The sequence below is a fragment of the Sprattus sprattus genome (assembly GCF_963457725.1).
Source record: "Sprattus sprattus genome assembly, chromosome: 5".
NCBI lineage: Eukaryota > Metazoa > Chordata > Actinopteri > Clupeiformes > Clupeidae > Sprattus > Sprattus sprattus.
The window spans coordinates 10,659,559-10,682,058 of record NC_137924.1 but is presented as its reverse complement, the minus strand read 5'-3'; the positions used below and the strand labels follow the sequence as shown (position 1 = coordinate 10,682,058).

Sequence of the window (22,500 nt, the reverse complement as noted above, 5' to 3'; positions counted from 1 at the left end):
CCCTATCTTGATTTTTCCGTGTCAACTGAGCTCGGTATATACTTAGTGTGACGCCAACATGGGCAGAGCACGGGCAGAGGCAGAACCTGAGTCTAAGTGCTTTATTGTCTGCACCTGTATTTAGGGTGGGGCTATCAAAGGGATTTTCTCTCTCTCTCATTTGGCACTTTTCGGTTCTTGTAGGCACTATTTTGGATATCTTCTCTCACACGGGCACTTTGACTCCTTTCTCAATCTGTCACCCTTTTCTATTTCTTTAGCTCTCATTTTCTTATTAATTCACCTAACAAACTGATGCCTTCATTCACTACATTCATGCACGTCATTGAACATTACCTTTTTAACCCCATTTGATTCATTCTTGATTTTGATACAAATAAATTCTTATTTTTATATTTGAACTACTTTGTGTTGTCTCCCTTATTATGTAATGGTACCCTCAGGAGTCTACCGTTACATTAGATTGATAGCTTGCGAATACACAGATTTCTATGCGTTCAAAAAGGGAACGCTAGCACAGAAGCCTGACAGCAGGCACAGCAGAGGAAGAGCCGGGGCATAGCTAGACTCCAGGCTTGTGATGTGTACTCACAGAGGTCCTGTCCCGTGACTGTCTGGCCACACTGAAGGGCTGGCGTCCATCTGCTGAGACTGAGGACAGAAGGAAACACCAAGAACATTAAGCACAGGGTTTAAGAAATCAAGATACAATGCAGTCAAGACCATTTGAAAATATAAAGTCAATCCGTTGCTTTCAAGCAGTATATGATTCCTTATGTGTAATATAAAGTATAGGTCTATAAATAGGACACCTCCAACTCCACCTCTAATTAAAGGTTCTAACTAAAAACCAAATTGCTCTAATGATTCTATACTCATGTTGTGCATACTCTTTATACAGGGTATTTAATCTTGAGTTTAATTAATTAATTGGGTATTTAATCTTGAATTAATTAATAAATTGCACATAGTGCAACGTTTGGTTAAGAAGTCCTGCTATGAAGATCCTTGGCAATCCATAATACAGAATCTAAAATGTGGCCACATTACATAAGCAGCCCCTCAGTAACATACCATCTAATTGGGGCAATGCAGCAATTTATTGGAAATCTACCATCAAGTCAGATACACAACCCCCTAGAAAGGCTTGAATAGAACAGGCCTATGATGAGACAGCAGCTCTGTGTTGGAAGAACTCACACCAACCACCACATCAGGCAACCACTGCAGAGACCTAGCTACAGGGGAGTGCTCTGATGCAATACATGTTGTGGTGTCAGGAGTCTTTCAAAAGAATAATGTAGCTCATTTACGTAAACATCAGAGGAAGACGGTGTTAGAAGCAAAAACCCAAGCACAAAAGTAGTAGCAGACACAGCAGAGCAATGCTGTGGAAGTGAAAGCAGAATAATGAGAAAGTCATTAGAAAGTGATGATCATGAAAGAAAAGCCAAGGCTGAAAAAAATCAAATTAGCGATGTACAAATAAAAGCAAAAAAAAAAGTGCAGTGCAAATAATGACATAATTGTGTGGATGTGTGTGCCGTAAGAAAACACAAGTGAAAACACAAGATCATAAACGATCCTCAAAACAAATAAAAGCACATTGGCCAGTGGTGAAACAAAATATGTACACTGTAGTTAAAATAAAAGCAAGAACCAACCAAAACACACGTGTAATTGTAAAATAATAAAACCATGGGAACAAAAAAAGCAAAATGATCCTGAGCATGGTTAGCAGATGGTATGTCCATGTTTGCCAGCCACATTGCAAGCTGCCCACGGGCCCATGTTCACCTGTGGGTCTCCGCCTTAAGGCGTGGTGCTGGGCGGGTCTAGGGTGCCTGACAGTGGGTTTTAAAGCACTCTTGCGGGCGGGAGAGCGAGTCTGAATTTCAGACTTTTTGGGGAACTCAGCCTTCTTAATGACAGCTAAAACAGGGAGACACAGAGTCAGAGGAGAGGAGAGGAGAGGAGAGGAGAGGAGAGGAGAGGAGAGGAGAGCAGAGGAGAGGAGAGGAGAGGAGAGGAAAGTGAGAACAGGATTACAAGCACAGGGTCATGTGACAGAGGTACCCACCACAACAAAGTAAAAAAAAGGATCCTTAAATGTTAAAAAGATCAAGAACACTAAAGGATAATTAGTCAGCCCCTTATGATATCTGGGCTGGACTGGTTCACCAATAATGCATTCACACTCAAACATGTACAGCATTTCACATTGACATGACACTATTCACAACCACAACAGATCATGCAACCTCCATTGCCTATGTACAGTTAATATCTATATAGCTGGTGAGTGCCTCTTTTTCATAATCTCCAGTGTTAATCTAATACTAGAAATAAAACATGTGTCTCAGTTGAACAAAAAGTATGTAAGGTGACAGTTACATCTTGTTTTTTGAATATTTTGTCCACCTGTTATTCAAGAAAATAGTGTTACTTTTTGCCATCAGGTGTTTCAAATGTAAAAATGTAATATTGTACTATGTGTGAGACTGCATGTGATATGACACAATCAAAATTAACACTGGATTGTACAGTTATGGCATTGGGTCCACATTTGTGGAAAGAAATCAAAGATATTGTACACATTACAAAATACAAACTCTGCTTTGGGGAACACAAATTGAGGCTTTAGAAATAAAGAGACCCAGCCAGAAAACAAAAAAACAAGCATACAGCACAGAAAGAAGCAACATGGAGCCATCGGTGTGGCAAAAACCTTTTTTCTTCCTGGGGTCTTCCTTGGGGATGATGGGGAGCGGTTCTTTGCGCGCAGGTTTGCGTTCCGGAGTGGAAACACGCCCCTTTACCCGAACCCCCTTGGGCTTTTGCTTAAGCGGCTTCTCCACCGCTGGTTTCTTGACCGGGCTTCGCACTTTAGGAGGAGGTTCAATCTTCTCAGTGGCCATGCTTCGGTCCTCATCTGCTGAGCGGGGAAAGAACAGCCACAGTGTATGGAATACGGTTTAAACTATGTCACCTCTAAAGTCCTGACTAACTATTGATAACAATATTGACTATGGAATATGGAAACTATAAATCGTGATAACAATATTGACTATGGAATATGGAAACTATAAATCGTGATAACAATATTGACTATGGAATATGGAAACTATAAATCGTATATAAAATAGTTTGTTTAGGACTACATTACATGATGCCATTATGTGATTGATTCATGCAAATCATACATTTATCGTCATATTATTATATTATCATTCAGTTTTTAAATGCATGCTTTAGGTAAAGCCTACTTAAAGCCTTATTAGACTTAACCAATTTGACTATTGCCCTCCAACAATTTAAAAGTGGATAACAGGTACATGAATATCTCACCTAGGGTGTCCACCCAGGAGCTGTCTAAGATGGAGTCATCAATGGTTGTCTCGTCTTTGTAGTCATCATAGCTCTCGGTCGGAGCCTCGGACTCTGTCACCACCTCTGGCTCTTTCGGGGGAAGTACAGGGGTCTCTGCTGCCTCTGGAACATCTGGCACTCCCTCCAGACTGGGAGCCTCCATCTCAACTTCCTGTGCCATCTCCACTGACTCTTCCTCTTCCTCCTCTTCAGCCTCCTGGAGCGTCTGTGCCGTCTGAGGCTCTACTTCCTGTGGAGGGGCTGAGAAGCGCACACTGTGCACGGGCGACTCGCCTTCATCAATGGTCTGGACCACCGTGATGAAATCATCCTCTACGGTCACCACAGACTCAATGGCAGCTCGAGGTTCCGCTGTTTTCTCTGCCAGTGCTCCAGCCTCTTGAAGTGCATCTATATCTTCCTCCTCCTCTTTGTCCTGACCTTTCTCAACCTTTCCAGGGAGCTCAGGAGCTGTCTTTTCTGCAGGCACTTCTGGTTTAACCTCCTTCATGAACTCCTTTGGCTCTTCTGCCTCTTCAATCTCCTCTCCCATCTCCACCTCATCCTCCCCTTTCTGTGGCAGTGCTGGCATGGTAGTTGAATCCTGAGCAGATTCTGCAGATGCTGCAACAACAGGTTGAGCTTTGACCTCATCGACTGTCATCTCAGTGGGTTCTGGAACATTCTGCTTTGGTTCTGGGCTGGATGTTTTTTCCTCTTTTGTCACCTTCTCTGCCGGCTCTGGTGTAGACGCCTTCATGACCTCCGCCGCTGGGGCTTCAGCACCTTCATGCTGCTTGGGCCTCTCATGTTCAGCGCTCACCTTCTCCTCTTCAGTGGCACTCTCAACAGACGACGCGGGGGATGGCCTAACGGGTCTAGTGATTCTGTCTTTTGCGACTCCAGTCAGCTGGTACATCTCTTCTGCGTCGACTTCCTCATAAGCTTCCTGGTGCACCAGGTCTGGTTTGTTTTTCACCTTCTCCCTCAACTCCTGCAGCTCGCGCTCCTCCTCAACGCTCAGTGGTCTGACCTCCATTTCCAGTCTGCGGATTTGTCTCTCATAGCCAGCTATTTGGGCGTACTCCTCTGCTGAAATATTCCCCTCAGTATCTTTGTCAGGCTCCGTCTCTTCCAGGGTAACCATTACCAATGGTGTCACAAAGGATTCAACTTGTTTATCTGGCTGTTTTTTATCCACATCAGGAACAGCCTGGCCTTCAACCTCAGCAGTCTTGGTATCTTCTTCTTTCCCTTCACTGTCCTTGGTATCTGAGCTGTCTTTTTCAGCTGAGGCAACTGTTTTGTCCATTTTGACATCTTTATCTTTGGAAGGGACAGCTGAGTCAGGTGTCCCATCCTTTTTGTCTGAGGCACCCTCTACAGAAGTGTCAACTGGCCCTAAATCCTTCTCTTCGGATGGCATCGTGGTGAAAATCTGAGGGGGTGAGTCCATAGGGCTGTGTACATCAGCTGGGGACGGCATGGGCCCAGAGTATTCACTGAAGACACAGTATCCAAGCTCCTCCAATTGACTTTCACTTCTTGCTGCCATCTGACCTTGGTCACCCAGGACCAAATGGGTTAAGGACTCACTCATATGAGCTGCAGGGACTGACTTCCTCCTCATCATCTCTAAGTCGCCGTTGTCAGACGCCAGCCTTGACCGGGTGCCTGCCAGGTCCAGCATCTCTGGAAGGTCAGGATCCATAGCTGCGCCATTTTTGTACTGGAACTTATTAGTAGGAAAGGGCGACTCTGGGGATTCTGACCGAGGGCTTGTCCTCGCACTAGAGACGGTACCCAGGGGGGGTGGGGACGGTGTAATGGCAGAGGCTGAAGTCTCCGAGCCAAGAGGGGGGAAAGGAGGGAGCTTCTCCGCAGATGGGGATGTGACAGGAAGGTAATCAGCTGATTCATCTAGACTTCCACTGGTGAATGATAATATGTCTGTAGCTAATGGTGAGAAGTTTCTGGGACGTCCTTGGTCCATTCCGCCAATGGGGATGTTAAGAGAGTAGCTTCTTTGGTCCAACGCCAACTTTCCAGGTGACAGGCGGCAATCATCCCTTCTATCGATGGGTGGAAGAGTTGCTTGCTCCTCAGGGGTACTCTTTTTGCTGTCTTCTACTGATTTGTTTTGCGCAAGATTTGAGTAGCTGATCTCAGGGGTTGATGGAGCTGCTAGGCCCTCCTTCTCGTCCCCTGCAGTGCTCAGCTCATAGTAGCCTTCTCCCGGCACTCGGGCCTCATCTTCCTTCAAGGTTGTGGTTTCGAAGTATGCGGACATGCCAGACTTGTCCTTCACATGGTCCCCTGGCTTTTCCTCCTTCCCCTTCACTTCGGGAGTCTTTTTTAAAGATATCTCTGAAGATTGGACACTGACTGTGTGCTTCGCCCCAAAGGCCCAGGACTCCTCACCCTCTGTTTTCTCTTCATGTGTCACTGCGGAGGACTTCAAAGAGGCTGGTTCAGACACGTCGGCTGAGAGCTGTTTGGTCACACTCTTCTGTTCAGACAGACTGTCAGATAATTGGGTGGAGACTTTTGGTTGTTCTTTTGCCTGGCTCTGGCCATTTGAAGGAACTGCTTGAACATTCTCCAGCTGTCTCTCCAGTTCGGTGAAGTCCACGCCGGTGGGAGCGGTCCTCTCATGGCCAGGTCCATCTGCATCCATCTTCAAGGCTGAAAGTAAATCTGAAGTAGTCTGTGTTTGCGTAACACTCACTTTGCTAGCTTTGGTTTTTGTCTGCCAGGCCAACAAGCTTACAGACAGGCAAAGCCGTCTGTCATATGCAAAGCCAGTCTTTCAGCGAAATGTATTACAATGCGGATGAGCTGAAAAAGGACATACCCACTGAGAGACGAATGGGACAATGTCATGGCTGTGACTGGACCCAACATGCAGGGCCACAATGTTCGATGAATGAGATCCGATGGATGGAGATGCCGAGACAGTGATCTTGATATGGAACTCATCTATCAGAGGTAGAATGGGATTTTTATACTGAGTGACCTCCAACAGACCAAAGGGCCTATTGTTACAATTTGTGAAGTCAGCAATAGGTAAGCTAATAACTAATTAAAGTATGCAGAGTTTTTCTCTGGTTGCTAGGGTGAACAAGGTGTGTGGTATTACAGGGATACAAGATATCAAAATATTTATTGATCGATGTATGTGGAACGGATGTTACACAGGCTACAGGTTACATAGCAATGCTATCTATATAATCATATTCATCTTAACTGTATCTCGGTTAACATTGATATGAATGTCAATAACATGGAAAATACTGTTACACGATTAAAAATAAAAAATAAATGACAACAGGAGTGAAAAATAAAAGGAAAAAATAAATAATATGGTGATCCCTTGACAAAAACATAACATGGGAACAGAACAGAGAGGTATCTCTGACCCGTGTACATTAAAACGACACACATGCTCTGTCAACCACAGTGGCAATGTAGCTGGCAAAATGACACACAGCAATGGGGATACAGCTAATGAGGGAGGTCAGCCTGGCAGTGGAAGCATCAACAGAGATAGAGAAAGGAAACACTAAAGGCTCGGCGGCGGCATTACCAGCAGACTTGACAGCTGCGTCAGAAACAGTGATTAGGAACAGAGGATGAAAAAAGGAGAGCAAAGGAAAGAGAGCATGAAAAAAAAACAAGAAAAAGCTCTTGCCATAGAAGAAGCGAATCACCAGCAAGCCTGTGTTGCCTTGCAGCGTCAGCATAGACTTGTTTTTTCGCAATCTTTTGCAGCGTTTGCAACTTTTGCAGCATTCCTCCACATTCACTTACGTTAGAGCTAACCTGCTGATCTAGGGTCAGACAGGGAGAATGACATGCAGACTAATAGCAGGGATGACACACCTTCCTCTGGCCTCTCTTCCCACCCTGCCTCACTGCTCCTCCCATTTGATTCTTCCGTGGCGGCACTAACTGCCTCCACCTCAGCCATGGCCTGCAGGCTGGGCTCAGCCTGGGGTTGGCCTAAGACCTCGGCCTGCTCTAGGAGCTCGGCTTCCGGCCCCTGCTCAGGCTCCTCCCCACTCCACTGCTCCTCTGGCGACTCATAAGCTGATGCTGTTGCTGCTGCTTCTGCAGTATCCTCCTCCTCATCCTCATCCACCTCCAACTCCAACTCCAACTCCTCCTCCTCCTCCTCCTCGGTAGTAAGAGCCTCTACGGTCTCTTCTTCTTAAAGAGGGGGGGAAAGGGGACACATCACGACTACAGACAACACAGACTTGGGCTACATGGATAGGAATAGTAGGAACACTTTCAGCTCTGTTGACGTGAATGCCTATAAAAGAAATCTTTACAAATGCAGAACACTATCAGAAAACTAAATGTCTGAAGGAGGTTTACCTCAGACCCAGTGGCTGTTCAAATATGTGGAAGACTGTTAATCATGCAGTGAGAGGTCAATGACATACGTTAATTGGCCCAGCTGACATGGCTTTTTTCCTTACCTCTCTTGTGTGTACTTTTTTGGTCGTGTACAGGGACACACACAGCACCTTACAGCTATTTCTACGAATTTCAAAATAAAAGCTTGTCTCTAGCTTAAAAAACCTTCTGCAACCTGGGGACTTAGTCCGCACAACATTCCAGGTCATAAACGCTGTTACATTTAGACTTGGGAAGGGCCCAACAATCTCTTCTACAGCAAGTCATCCTGGTCAGCTGTATCTTAATTGGCGATCTTCCATTTACTGCATGAGATTCCATTCCTTCAGCCTTATACTCTAATGGCCATTAGGATTGCGTTAGGCTGTGTGGGACTGCACACCACTAAAAGTGCTAATAAGAAATGCAATGTGACATCCCTGAGTCTGACGTTTGATGATGTTCGATCCAATAGCAGAACGCCACAAGCTGGGCTGGACGCATTAGAGCCTGAGCCGCCAGCTAGGAGCCAACCCGGAAACTTATCTTAAGCTGGCTTTACACGGAATCTAGTTTGTCTCCGTCCGAAATGAAACTAATACAGATAGCCCTATCGTAAGGATGAACACTCTCTATTCGCACACGGTATCTGCAACGATTCAAATCGGGGGGTCGAAAGTGAGGGGAAACGCAAATGAGTAGGGGGGCTGAGTGCGCCCGGGTCAGCTCCCAGCAGGGTGTCACAGCGGGCGTCATCAAGACAAAGGGGAGGGGGGGGCGCAGTGACACACAGGTTCTGCCTCTGAGTCACTGAGAAAATAACGTATAGCTGACAAAAAGAATTTCCAAATGGGGCTCTCAACAGGGAAGTTGCTGCATCAGTTGCAGTCAGCAAGCGTATATGGGAGTTAAGTGTGGTGTGTGTGTGTGTGTGTGTGTGTGTGTGTGTGTGTGTGTGTGTGTGTATGTGTGTGTGTGTGAGAGAGAGAGTGTGTGTGTGTATGTATGCCATGAATGAGAGAGCTGAAAGTTGTCCTGTGATCTACAGCATGTGTACATCAGCAGGTGGGCCACAGGGGGAGGGGCTTAATGGACATGGGTGGATCCTTCACTGAAATGAGGGACTGACTGACAGAGAGACAGACCAACAGACATGGATGGAAAGGGCACGACTAGCAGGGGGGGGGGGTGGGCACACAATGAGCATGCTAAACCTCACAGCTGATGCTGGAAGACATTTGGCCACATGTATATCATTTGGTTGGTGCTTGTTTAGAAAGCTTTTGGAGACCATATTGAGACCATAATCACCGACTCATAACGGATCAACCCAGTCAATACCTAAATGCTTGTCTGATATTTGACAGATATTTGAGGTTCAGAAATGATTTACTAGTGACCAAACGGCTTCGATTTAAAACAAAATTGAAGAGAAAAATAAAACAAACAACAAAAAAAACGCAGACATCACTGATTCGGAAGGTCACAGAACGTAACAGACACGGGGGCCAAGGACCAGGATGGTGAGGGGGAAAAAAGAAAAGGAGAAAGCCCAAAGAGAAAGGGTGAGGGGAGGGGGAGGGGAGGGGGGGGTCTGGTGGTGAGGGCAAAGAAAAAAAGGGAGCGGAGAGAGGAGGAGTGAAGAGGACAAATAAAAGAAGGTAAGAAAATGGCGGAGAGGAACCATGCGGTGGTTCACCTTCGATCTGTCTAAATGCGGCGGCCTGCCCTGAGGGGCGAGAGCCAGGCCGCGTCCACTCAGGGCTGAACAGAGGGTGCTCATAGTACTCCTCGTCGGAGTGGTAGGGGTCATCCTCGGGCACAGACACAGAGATGGAGGGGGCGAGGAACTTGCACCTCTCGCGAGAATTTTGGAAGCGTCGGAGAGGCCCAGCCTCCTCCTCATCCCCTACATCTACAAACAGACACAAGGAAAAGAACTGCAAGGAAATCTGGACACGGAGGAGAGGAAGGACAGCTACAGTGGGAGGGAAAAGAAAAGGGAGAAAGGAAGGAGAAGAAGAAGAAGAAAGGGGATAGTGTGTGTGTGTGTTGGGGGGGAGGGTTTTGGGAGATGTTCATAGGAATCAGGAGGAAATGTAAGGAGGGATCATAAAAGAGGTACGGAGAAAGACAGGAGGAAGGGACAGAGTTTGAGAGAAAACGACACAAAGACACACAAGACAGGGACCAGAAACACTAGAGTGCTACAGGGGATGGGCGAAGGACCATGCTCAGTGCCACTACGTCTCTGTGGAACTGTGAAGACTGGAATGAAACTGCACGGGCACATAATAATGACTGTGGACTGTACGTGTGTGCCTCTCTAATTCTATGTGCTTTATGGCATTGCATGAAGTGGAACAGTGAATAACTCTGGACGCTAGATTTGCTAGATCTCCAGGCTAATGTCATATAAAATCCAGACTAGATTATGAACCTTGTCAAGATATTATTTTTGTTTTATATGTATTTCATTCTCTTTTTGGCATTATCTATTCTTCAAAATACCAAGTGTGTAGATTACTAGCCTATTGCTGAGCTGCAATCAAAGCATGGCTTGCCCTCCCTCGAGAAGTTTCTGGGGGGGGGGGGGTCAAAAAGTCTGCAAGAGACTGAAGACAGACGCAGGCCAGAAAAAGTCCAAACAAAAGAGAAACAAACAAACAAACAAACAAAAAAAGACACAAGCACAGGCCCGACAACAAGAAAAAACATAAACAGCTACCAACACAAAACATGCACAACTTAAGACAGGAGAGGAGAACCAAAAAGAGTCCGAGGGCAAGTCAACAGGCTATTCAGGGCTTTGGAAAAAAGAAAAACAAAAGAGGGTATGAGAAGGAACATGAATGGGTATTCCAAGCACCTGCTCATCTCAACCGCTGTCTTTGTGTTACTGTTTCCAAGGAGACACACACACACACTAGTAAGAGCCCAGTCTCAAATGGGCAGGTGTTTGGAGCAGTACATGAGGAGAGGGTGTGTTAAGATCTCATGCATACACCATGTCCAGCATTCATACTGTAAGTCTTTGGTTTGGTCAGGGTTTTGGGTTTGGGTTTTGATGGGGTTAAGGGTATGGTGGGCTATTGCTCTGTGGGCTATATGCAGGGTTTGGTGGGGAGTATAACCTTCAAATACTCAAAAAGATGAGGATGAGACCATGTCTTGTACTTGGTGGAGGAAGATAGCGAGAAGGAGGAGGTCACATCTCAGAATGTAAACAAAAAGAAAAGAAAATGAGTAGATTCTTCGGAGCACGTGTCTCTCTTCTCTGGGCTCTGGCACAGCCCAAAGTGACCCCTTGGTCAACATTGCAGCGCCTATCTCTCCACTGAATGATGGACAGTGGGGCAAGGCCTTTAGTTTCAGAGGGAGAGCCGAAGATGTCAGGACTGCAGGATCTAAGCACACTTTTGAGGCCACCTCTCAAGGACAAATAACACACAACCTTGCACGGGGCACCATTTTGTACAGTAACACACACACACACACCAAGTGATTTTCACTCTCACAAGCTCTCACCCCCCCACACACACACACACAAACAACACCCAACCTTGCACGGGGCACCATTTTGTACATCAACACACTCACACACCAAGTGATTTTCACTCTCTCCCCCATCTTTGTCTCTCCTGTACGGCGACCGGAGGAGGCCCTACCTTGCTCCAGGGGTCCAAAGGGCTCCGCGGCAGGCGAAGGCGGGGGAGAGGGAGGGAGGTTGGCAGAGTCTTCAACTTCATGCAGAGAGAAGAGGAGCAGGGGGGAAAAAAGAAGGGAGTGTTGGAGGAAAGATACAAAACAGTAGCTGTACGTGTGTGCCTCTCTAATTCCATGTGCTTTATGACAATGCATGAATGTAACAGTGAATAACTCTGGACGCTAGGTTTGTTTTTCTCCAGGGTTATGTCAAATAAAACCCAGACTAGAACCTTGAACTTCATGCAGAGAAGAGGAGCAGGAGGAAAAAAGAAGGGAGTGTTGGAGGAAAGTTACAAAACAGCAGCTTCAGATCATCAGGGTGGGGTAAGTCAGGGTAAAGGAAGGGGGGTTGGCTTTTCTCTGTCGTGCGCCGAGCTCAAAGCAGAGCGAGACGGGGGAGCCGTGAGCCATGATTCTGCTGGTGAAGGCTTTGCTCATTCTAATCCTTTGAGCGGCTCTGACAGTACCGCTGAACATCAAGAGGATGAGCACAGAAAAAGTGAGTTCTCCTCTTTCTTTTTGCTGAGTCATTTAACAACAGGGGGGAATTCTGTGTTACATTTCAGCTAAAAACCCAGTTATGTGTCATTTAACTCAACAATGAACCCCTATCTCCATATTATAAATTGAGGGGTTTCCTGATGGTTGGCATTCATCGAATGTTTGTTGGATATAAACATGTTTACTGCGCTTACGCTTGAAATGGAAGCCCTTTCAAAAGCATGACGCAGAGACATAACCTCCAAGCAACCGCTCTAACAAGCACATAAAAGCGGGCAATGTGGGAAGACGAGAAGAGAAAATAAGTCGGAACTCATAATTTTTGCGGAAGCTTAAACAGCATGGCACGGTGGCACGCAGCCACAATCTAGGAACACACACACACACACACACACACGCACGCACACACTCAAGCACACACACACACACACACACACACACACGCACACACTCAAGCACACACACACACACTTAAGCACACACACGCACACACGCACGCACGCACACACACACACACACACACTTAAGCACACACACACACACACACACACACACACACACACACTTAAGCACACACACACACACACACACACACAAACACACACGCACACACACACACACACACACACACACACACACACACACACACTTAAGCACACACACACACACACACACACACACACACACACACACACACACACACACACACACACACGCACACACACACACACACACACACACACACACTCAAGCAGACACACAGACAAAAACCTGCACACACACACAAATGGCTGACCAAAGGGAAAGAAAGCTAACTATGAGCAGAGTAATGCAGACGGTGTCAGCAGCACATGAGGGGGGCTGGCTCCGGACGGAGAGTGGAGAGAGCGGTGCATGGAGCAGACAGCTGTCAGAGCGGATCTGGCGGGAGGCTGAGGGAACAGACCCTTGAGCTCCCCTCCACGGCTCCGCTCAATGAGAATAGAGCCCCCTGGGGGCTGCTAGCGGCATTAGCTCGCGTTAGCGCAGAGGGCCGGGAGCAGGGAAAGAGCACAGTCACTCTAGTGATGCATCTGCTGCACATCGCCTCTACCACACGAGAGGACACGCAACGTTGCATGTCATGTTTTTGGAAATTCAATTAGCCAGCTGCAGATTGTTTTGTGCTGTTTATCATGGCCAGGCTCAGTGTTTAAAAACCAGTGAAGCTCAGGCAGTAGAGCGTCCAGATGCATGCAACAGATCATGATTGGGGAGGACAAGGACAACCACATTCACACCTCACACACACGAGATGACAAACACACAACGCCTTCAGGTGATGTAATGCTCATGTCTATCAGTGCTTCACACATATTGTGCTATATGTCGAGCACAGTCAATGTTTCAGAGAGAAGGATTATTGTTAAATCCACAATAAAGGTCAACAGATAATTATGGACATGAACCAAGGCAAATTTGGCAGTACAGCTTAAAGGCCTTTACGCTGAGACAGGAGGTCTAACGTATCCCAGGGTGCAGTTCTGTGGACCTACCTGACGGAATCCTGACGGCGGTGGCTGGATGGAGCTCCTGCTCGCCCTTCAGCACTGCCACTGCCTCAGCTGTCACCTCCTGCACAATCCGTGCCGACACTTGCTCTGTTCACACACACACACACACACACACACACACACACACACACACACACACACACACACACACACACACACACACACACACAGAAGGAGAGAGAACACTCCTTTAGAGCTTCAAAAAAACTGATTTAAAGATTATTTGACTCACAATACACTTATTCTTGCAGTATATCAATTCTATATGATTTAAAACGTTTCGATGTAATGTAAAATCTTTGAGTCGATATTAAAACAAAAAAACCTATTTCTAACAGTAGTCACCATGGGAATAACATCTTATGGGGTGACAGCTAAAATACTAGGGAGACCAATAGCACTTCAGTTAATTATGGTTCACCTCTGAATCTTCCTTGTTAAGTATAAAAATAAGCTATATTACTCAGAGTGGGTTTTAGGGTGCAATTACACTTCATTGTCAACTGAAGTTTTTAGACATGGCTTTGGAGAATGACATAAGCCTTACAGCTAAATTGTGAAGCTATAAAACCTCACATGTATATAAACTATATATATATATACATACATATACCGTAATATAGTTTATATATAAAAAAAACTACTATACTACTAGATGGAGTTACTGTAATAGACAAAAGATTCGAATTTGAGGTATAACTCCTAACTGTGCAAATTAACTGTAGAATGTGCCCTGTGCATTGCCATCTTGGCACAGAGGGGAGTCATTATATACCGCTCTTGTCGGGGGCAGGAATGACTTCATGTAGTGGCCCTTATCACCACAGAGTGGAAGGAGCCTGCAACTATAAACACTCATGCAGGGGATGTGAAGTGTTGTCCATTATGTTGAGCCGTTTTGTACAGCATCCTTCTCTCAGCAACCACCTCTAGGGGCTCCATAGCGGTCCCCAGCACAGAGCCAGCCTTCTTTATCAGTTAGTTCAGTTTCTAAGAGTCTCTGGCTCTGATGCTGCTGCCCCAACAGATGGCTGCAGAGAAAATCACACTGGCAACAATAGACTGGCAGAAGATATGCAACATCTTGATGCACACACTCAGAAGTTGAGTCTGTTCTGTCCCTTCCTGAAGACAGCATGAGTGTTATATTTTACAGTCCAGTCTGTTTTCAAGGTGAACACCCAGGCATCTGTAGCCCAGCAGCACCTCCACCTCTTCTCCTAGGATAGGAATGGCGTCCGGCTTAGTCCTGGTTCTCTGAAAATCCACAACCATCTCCTTTGCCCTTGCCACATGTAGGAGGAGGTGGTTAACCTTGAATCTACTCTCATGTACCGATGTTTTCAAGTTAATCAGACATTAAATAACAATCTATTCTCTGCAGCCCTCAAAATCCCTGTTGCACTTCTGAACCTAGTGTCGCCATGCCAACTGAGGTGAAGGTCACAAGGGTTTTATTCTGATCAGATGTCTTCAGTTCATGTGATGTAACATCAAGGCAGCCTCTTAGTGAGAGTGGGACACCATGCCAGGATAAAGAAGGGAGGCTGTGAGGGCCACAGAAGCGTGTTTGTGTCGCACCTGTGCCAGTGGCTCACAGAGATAGAGCCGCAATGGCTGGAGTGGTACAGCAGTTTCCTCCCACTCACTGGAGTGCGTGCCCGTGGTTTGGGAAGGATTAGTCATGTGGCTCTCTTGTTATTGTGCTGTCAGGCTCTCTCAGGCACTGCAGCTTCCACCCACTTGGCGTACACCCACACACATTTGCACAGGCACATGCATGCATGACACGCGCACGCACGCACACAGACACTCACACACACGCACACACACACACGCACGCACAGACACCCACACACACACACACACACACACACACACAAACACACACACACACACACACATGCCCGCACGCACACACACATGCAAACACACAAGCACGCACTCACACACACACACACACACACACAAATACACGCACACTCACACACACACACACACACACACACACACTCACACACACCCACACGCACCCACCCACCCACACACACAATCACACACACACACCCCCACACACACACAAACTCACACACACCCACCCACACGCACCCACCCACACACACACACACACACACACACACAACCACATACACACACACACACACACAGGAAGAAAGGGGCATTCCGCTGGAACGCTCACACCTCAAATCACACCGACCCTCCCTGACCCTTATCCTCCAGATGGAGCGGAGGGTCCCTGCAGTGGCCTGCAGTGTCCAGCTCACTGCACCCTTCCCCTCCTCACTACACAGTCATTGCTCACGCCAGCAGAAATGCACACATTAATAACACAAAGCACTTCCCATACTGTGAGGGTCTAAGGTGTTCCGGGTTTACGGTACCCCCAAAATTAGAGCCATCCATTCCACTGTCAGATTATATATTGATTCCCCCAGCCCTCTTACCAGTAAAAATAAGCGCACAAGCCTTAGCTTTGGTGCGCTTAAAAAGAGAGTCTGAACACAGCTGTGAGTGGGTTCTCAACATGGAGGATATGGAATGTACAGGGAAAACACATCCCTGTTCCTACTTTCCATTTTATATTTTTTCAGTAGATACGAAGATAAAGTAAGCAGTTATAAAAGCCTCGCTAGCGGAGCAACTCTCAAGGCTTGTCCTCTTTGTCCTCTTGGCAGCCTGTACGTGTCTCCGTTCAACTTCTTCCGACAACTCCATTATATCATTCTGTTCCGAGGGCCATGTCTGGAAGGGCCAAACTGTTTGTCAATGTCTTTTGTCTCTAGTGGACAGGACAAAGTGTCGCCCCCGACGCTGAGCCCCCCCCCCCTCCCAACTGTTCTGGACGAGACATGCCTGGAATGCAAAGAAGCAGCTCCCTTTTGGAAAGGCAAGCTACTCACGTCCGCAAAACATCAGCATGCCCTCTTTCACTCGCTTTGTCCCTAACGCACACACACACACACGTCACAAACTTACAAAGTCACTTAACCATACAGACACACAGAGAGACTTGCTACACACACAATACTAACGATTTCCAACTGTTGCAGCAAATAGGCTAAATAAGCTAAATCAGTCAGCCGTAAAATTATGATACGTCATAGTAACAGTTGCATTTGCCCTGTCTGTAACTGTGCTTAGACAATGTCATCACCTTATAACATAAACAGATGATGATGATGATGATGATGACAAATGATGAAGATAACCTCCAACATCACCTAACGAATACACGGTGGTCGTACTGAGTCAACAGACTTTGTCCCTGAGAAGCATGCATCTTACCTCACCAGTCCCTCCACCAGGGTGATAGGAATGCTGAGAAGCATGCGAGTGGGGAGCCAGGCGTGCCTCAGCAGACCCACATGACGGTGCTAAAATATCTCGGGCACAAAGGTGCCGGCGGAGGAAACCAAGCGCCTTCCTGCTCTGCCCAGGGTTGTGTGTGTCGGTCTGCTGGAGGCAACTGTGTACCACAGGGGTAGCGGGGGTGTAGGGGTGTGTGTGTCTCTGTCTGTAAGGGGGGGAGCAGGTTGCTATGAAGAGGGGAGCTGGTCGGCAGGAGCCCTGCGCCAAAACTCCTCTGCCATGAAGTGCCGAGCTGTTGCCACAGCAACACGCCACCTCAGCCCCCGTTTAAATCTGGTCCCAGCATGCTCTAGATGCACTGCACACAGTCTTTGTCATGGAGGCTGACAATGTTTTACAGCTATAAGAGCAACCACAAGCTATACCCAGCTATATAGAGCTATAGGGCGTGCTGGCTTTACCTCTTTTACATCACAGACATCACTGGCCTGACTAGCAGCTCACTAATCCAGGGGCTGGTTTTCCTTTTTTAAGTGCAAAGCCATGTGCATATATCACAGGTGTGTGTGTGTGTGTGTGTGTGTGTGTGTGTGTGTGTGTGCATGTGTGTGTGTGTGTGTGTGTGTGTGTGTGTGTGTGTGTGTGTGTGTGTGTGTGTGTGTATGTGTGTGTGTGTGTGTGTGTGTGTGTGTGTGTGTGTGTGTGTGTGTGTGTGTGTATGTGTGTGTGTATGTGCGTGTGTGTATGTGCGCATGTTCCAGTGGTAGACAATGACGACAGCTAAAAACAGTCTGGGGATAAAGTGGCTTTGCTGTAAGGGGGAACAAATCCTTAATATTCAGAGATCGTTTCAAATCCGGCGCAGGCTGTCCACCAGTCAAGGTCAATCTGCATTCATCACAGGCACCCTAACTCTCCAGAGCAGCGACTGCCAGCCTGCCACTCCCTCCTGCCCACCCCTCCCCTCCCCTCCCCTCCACCCTTCTCTCCTCTTCTTCTCAACTCTTTTCACCCTCTTTTTATTTCCCCTCCTTCACTTATCTCTTTCTCCTCACATAAAGCCACGTCAGGGAAGCCAATTTCCTGCTTGAATGGCTCTCGGGCATCTGGAGTGCCTTGGAGAGTAAAGCTGGCAGCCACGGGCAGTGCCCCACCTCGAACCCGCTCACCCCTCCTCGCCAGGGGTCCTGGCCTCGGAAATCACAGCTTCACAGACTGAGAAAAGGCCAGGGAGAATTCCTCTACCACTCCAAGGTCACGGGTACATCTGCCACTGCCCCCCCTCTGAGAAAAGCGTGGCGCTTATCTTAAAGGCACCCAGTGCAACTTTCGAGGCTTAAAAATAAACATTCAATTTCTAGTCTTTTTTAAACGTAGTAAGTTTCAATAACTCCATACCATTCCATATCGACATTCAAGGAGCAAAGATGAGACGTCGTTGTGTGGTGAGAACTGATAGAAAATCGATAACAACAACAATCGCCGCCATTTTCTTTATTTTTTGTAACCTACAATAAATACAGCAGGCTTCCAGTCAATGGAAAAATGGCCTCTCCCCCCTGGCGATTGTTGTTGTTTACGATTTTCTATCAGTTCTCACCACACAATTACGTCTCATCTTTGCTCCTTGAATGACGATATGTAATGGTATGGAGTCATTGAAACTTACTACGTGTAAAAAAGACTAGAAATTGAATGTTTATTTTTCATTGAATGTTTACATAAAGTTGCACTGGGTGCCTTTAAAGACCCCAACTGTAACACGGCTCCCAGTGTCTCGAGCGTCTCGAGAACCTCAGGCGCGACGCGAGGCCTCCAACCACACACGTTTATTCATTATTCATAGTGTTATGAGTGAGGCTGAGATTTGTCTTCTTATTTTTTTTTTCGACGGTGGTTCCTGGCAGAGCCGACTCTAATGAGGGGAGCGGGGTAACGAGCGCCACTTCTCACCGCAGAACAACATTAGAGGCACCGGCTGCCACCGAACCGCTCCATGAACATCACTCTCTGCCATGAGCTCATGCTGCCTTCCTTTATGCCTGGATGGGCTGCTCTGCTCCGCTCTGCGCTCGCTCTATGAAGTATTTATGTGTCTGACAAGGGATAGCTGAATAATGCACAAGGCAGAAATTGCTAGAAGTCAAGTGACCTTAATATACCACAGTTCCTAAGGAAAACAAAAGCGGGCCGAAATGGCAAAGCAAAATATCCATTAGGCTAGGAAAAACATTGGAATGTAAATATGAAGTCTAGTAACAGAAAATGGATGGAGCTTTTTGTTCAGCTTGCATTGTTCACATTAGATTACTAAACTCTGATGGTCCAGACTGACTTGCTGATGTTTGCGCCGACTTGAGTCCTCAACAATAGCTCCACCTGCAGAGATCTAGATGGCCCTAGGGGATTATGGCGCTGGGGTTTGTGGCTGTTTTATAGCTTTGGCCAGGATGGGGCTCCCTGCTCCGCCTGCCTCGTTATTGAGCCATCACACACACTGAGTCAGCTCCAGAGGCACAGGTGAGCCCTCACATCTCTGCAGGAGCTGACTGGGAGAAGGGAGGAGGTGGAGGAAAAAGATGAAGATGAAGAAAAGCCCCTGACAGGTCTCCACAACCCCCCCCCCCCCACCTCTCCTCTTTTTAAGGCCTGCTGATCTGTCTGTTCTCTCTTCCAGAGCATAATTCCAAAAGGAAGAATTCACTGAACTTCCCCAGGCAGATGGTCCACAAAATGGTCAACAAAACAATTCGAATCAGAGAAGCGTTATAGCCAGAACGACCCTTCCACATCTATGCTCAGCCATGGAAAAATCTCTTGGTCTAGATAACTGTAGGATTTTCCTGGGGTTTGTAATTAACACTGTCACAGTCTAGAGGGAGACTTGACTGAGAGGGCTAGACATTAGAGCTGGTGTGTGAAACACTGCTTTTAGCCAAAGATGTTTAGTTTTTTTCCTCCTTTGTGGTTTGCTTTATTAGTGCAGTGGATATTGTACCATATTACAAGGTTTAACTGAGTGAGAGGGAGTGAGAAAGTCCTGAGTAGGCACTGGTGTGTGGGTGAGTTTGTTTGTGTTTGCGGGGGCTTGCGTGTGTGTGTGTGTATTTGTTTCATCTGTCCATATCTCCAGTCATGTCACAAACACAGGATTGTGTATCGTGGTGTGTGTGCATGTTTTTTTTAATCATTGACTTAGTGCACGTTAAGTGGAGTGTTTACACGCGTGTGCAGGCGTGCATATGTGCTGTGTGCTCAGGCTTGCCTCCTGCTGTGTGGGCGTGCATCTCCGGACTGCTTCATACACCATCATTACCACTCAGGCAATTAAGGGTGCAGATCCCACCACCACCTCCCCAAGAGCCAGACAACGAGCAGCACTTACATCCTCTCGTCCTCTGTTGCCATGGCACCGTCTCCCCTACAATTTTCTTTTTCTTTTTTTCTCTCCGCAGAGCCCTTTGTTCAACATCCCTGCAATCTTTTTTGCCTTTACCTTTCTACTTCTGCTGACATGAAACAAACCCACCACCTCCTCCTTCTCCTGAGGGGGTCCCATCTCATGTCAGCCGAGCGGCTGAATCAGCCAGCTTTCCCAGTCTAGCCAACAAATATCATCTTGTTCCAGGCCATGACATGACCTAAAGTGCTATTTCAACTCAGAACGACAGGATGAAGAAAAAGTGACACAGGACCAATCACAAAGTTTATAACTTTAACTGTATCAAATATGATACAATCAACATGCGCCCAGGGCAAACGAGGACAATCAGGTTCTCCCTCATTTATTTTTAGGCTAATGGAGCCCCTCACAAGCGCATGGCAGCGCGTTAAGACAAACTGGCTGCCATGCCGCGACATGAAAGTTTTCTGCTGATGATCCATCATTTTGGTTCATTACGGAGAGGCAAACAGCGAGGGTATGCGGTGGAGCTTTTATGTGATTTAGCTGAACCCGCCCGCGGTTGCCTGCAGTCTGTCAAAGTGTCAGAGCAGCATTATTCAGAGCTGACCTCTGGCCTGTTCTAATGAAAATGAGCCTGAGCCCAAGCTGGCACAGCTTACCATAGTGCAGGCACTATACTGCAGGTACTCCATGTGAGTAAAACAGGTTATTTGTCCTCCACATCGCATTTCACATGTTTAGACTGTAATGTCCTAAGTGAAAGCATATGGTGTAGCTGTAGGAACTGGACTTCCTGCATCTCAACCATGGATGTTTACAATTGTAGCCTCTTTTCTGATGTTGTCATGCCATACCCCTACATCAAAACCTTTCTTTTCAAAAGCATCACTGTGAAGCATTTTGGTTCTCGTAGGAACTGCAATATGGCGCTGAAACCTCCAGCCTGAAAGAATAGGCTTTGCTCACCTGCTGTCACCGCGTGTCCAGAGGACAGGTCGCCATTGAAGCCGTTCTCTTTGGGGCCGCCAGGCTGGCACGCCCTGTAGGAGGAGGAGAAGCCGTTCTCTCCGTGAGCGCCGGAGGCCGGGGGGCCCTGGGCCCCTGGGGGAGCCCACTGCGGGGTGCTGTCATCGGGCTGCCGACCGTCTGCCATTGGGTCCAGAGGGGAAGGGGTCACTCCTTACTGCTGGGGAGAGAAAGAGAATGGGAGACAGAGAAAGAAAGGAATAAAGAGAGAGAGTGAGAAAGAAAGAGAATGGCGGAGAGAGAGACAGAGAAAGAAAGGAAGAAAGAGAGTGGTGGAGAGAGAGAGAGAGAGAAAGGTCCTGGTCAGTTAACTTATAGACATGTGCAAATGAGATTGAGGCAAATGCAATCAGGCACTGGCAGAGTGAGAGGCCTTCTAAGGTGTGATGGGCCTTAATGGGGCCGGATGATGTGGCTTGATCAGACACTGAAGACGATGTAGGGGACGAACAGGTAATCGAATGGCATGAGTGGTTATACTGAGAGGGGCTGACAGCTCTCATCATTTATATTCACCGCAAGCACTTACACCTCTTTCATGTCAGCGCCTCTGTGTGGGTCAGTGAAGATGTGTGTGTGCGTGTGTGTGTCAGTGCAGGCATGTGTGTGTGTGTGTGTGTGTGTGTGACTAAGTGAGAGAGAGAGAGAAAGAGGCAGAGTTACAAAGAGAGAGTAAGTTAACTCGATCGAGGGCAGCGAGGGTGTCTGTCATTGTGAGGAGGCGAACAGCCTCACAGGCTCTGCATCCTTCCCTATTAATCTGTTCTTTGTGAGAGCCAGCGAGCTGAGCTCCATGCTGCACACTCAGAGACCCCATGGGCCGCCAGCATTAAGGGCACAGAGGCATGGACAGTGGCATGGAGGCATGGACAGTGTGATGGAGGCCTGGACAGTGTGATGGAGGTCTCCATTTTGCACCTTAAGGATAGTCAACAGGCGGACTTGCAGTCAATGCTGACATTTATACACACACTTTGATTAAATGCTGTTTTGATCAAAGCAAACTGACTGAAAGTGGCATTTCATGATGTAGTATCTTAAACACCAGATACGCAACCCCGGTGTGAAGAAAGACTGTTGCACTCTGACTCTACCCTCACCCATAAAACCACTCTTTCAGGCTAAGCTAACAGTAGTTGAGAGGTCCCTTTCTCCTCCATACGGACTCTTAGGCTGATGGAGAGATGGCGAGTCGTGAGGGACAAA

General features: G+C 47.2%; 1 protein-coding gene across 1 annotated transcript in view; it reads right to left on the bottom strand.

Annotated features, from left to right (window-relative positions):
- map2 (microtubule-associated protein 2) overlaps positions 1–21,421 on the bottom strand; it is a gene marked incomplete at its 5' end in the record, with an annotated part of 34,708 nt that extends 13,287 nt beyond the window's left edge. The window contains 9 exons of the mRNA XM_080839431.1: positions 593–651; positions 1,798–1,932; positions 2,729–2,935; positions 3,349–6,054; positions 7,252–7,578; positions 9,470–9,685; positions 11,439–11,513; positions 13,515–13,619; positions 21,235–21,421. Coding sequence (XP_080695557.1) covers positions 593–651; positions 1,798–1,932; positions 2,729–2,935; positions 3,349–6,054; positions 7,252–7,578; positions 9,470–9,685; positions 11,439–11,513; positions 13,515–13,619; positions 21,235–21,421 — 4,017 coding nt within the window. The remainder of the gene's footprint in view (positions 1–592; positions 652–1,797; positions 1,933–2,728; positions 2,936–3,348; positions 6,055–7,251; positions 7,579–9,469; positions 9,686–11,438; positions 11,514–13,514; positions 13,620–21,234) is intronic.
- Positions 21,422–22,500: the final 1,079 nt, after the last annotated feature.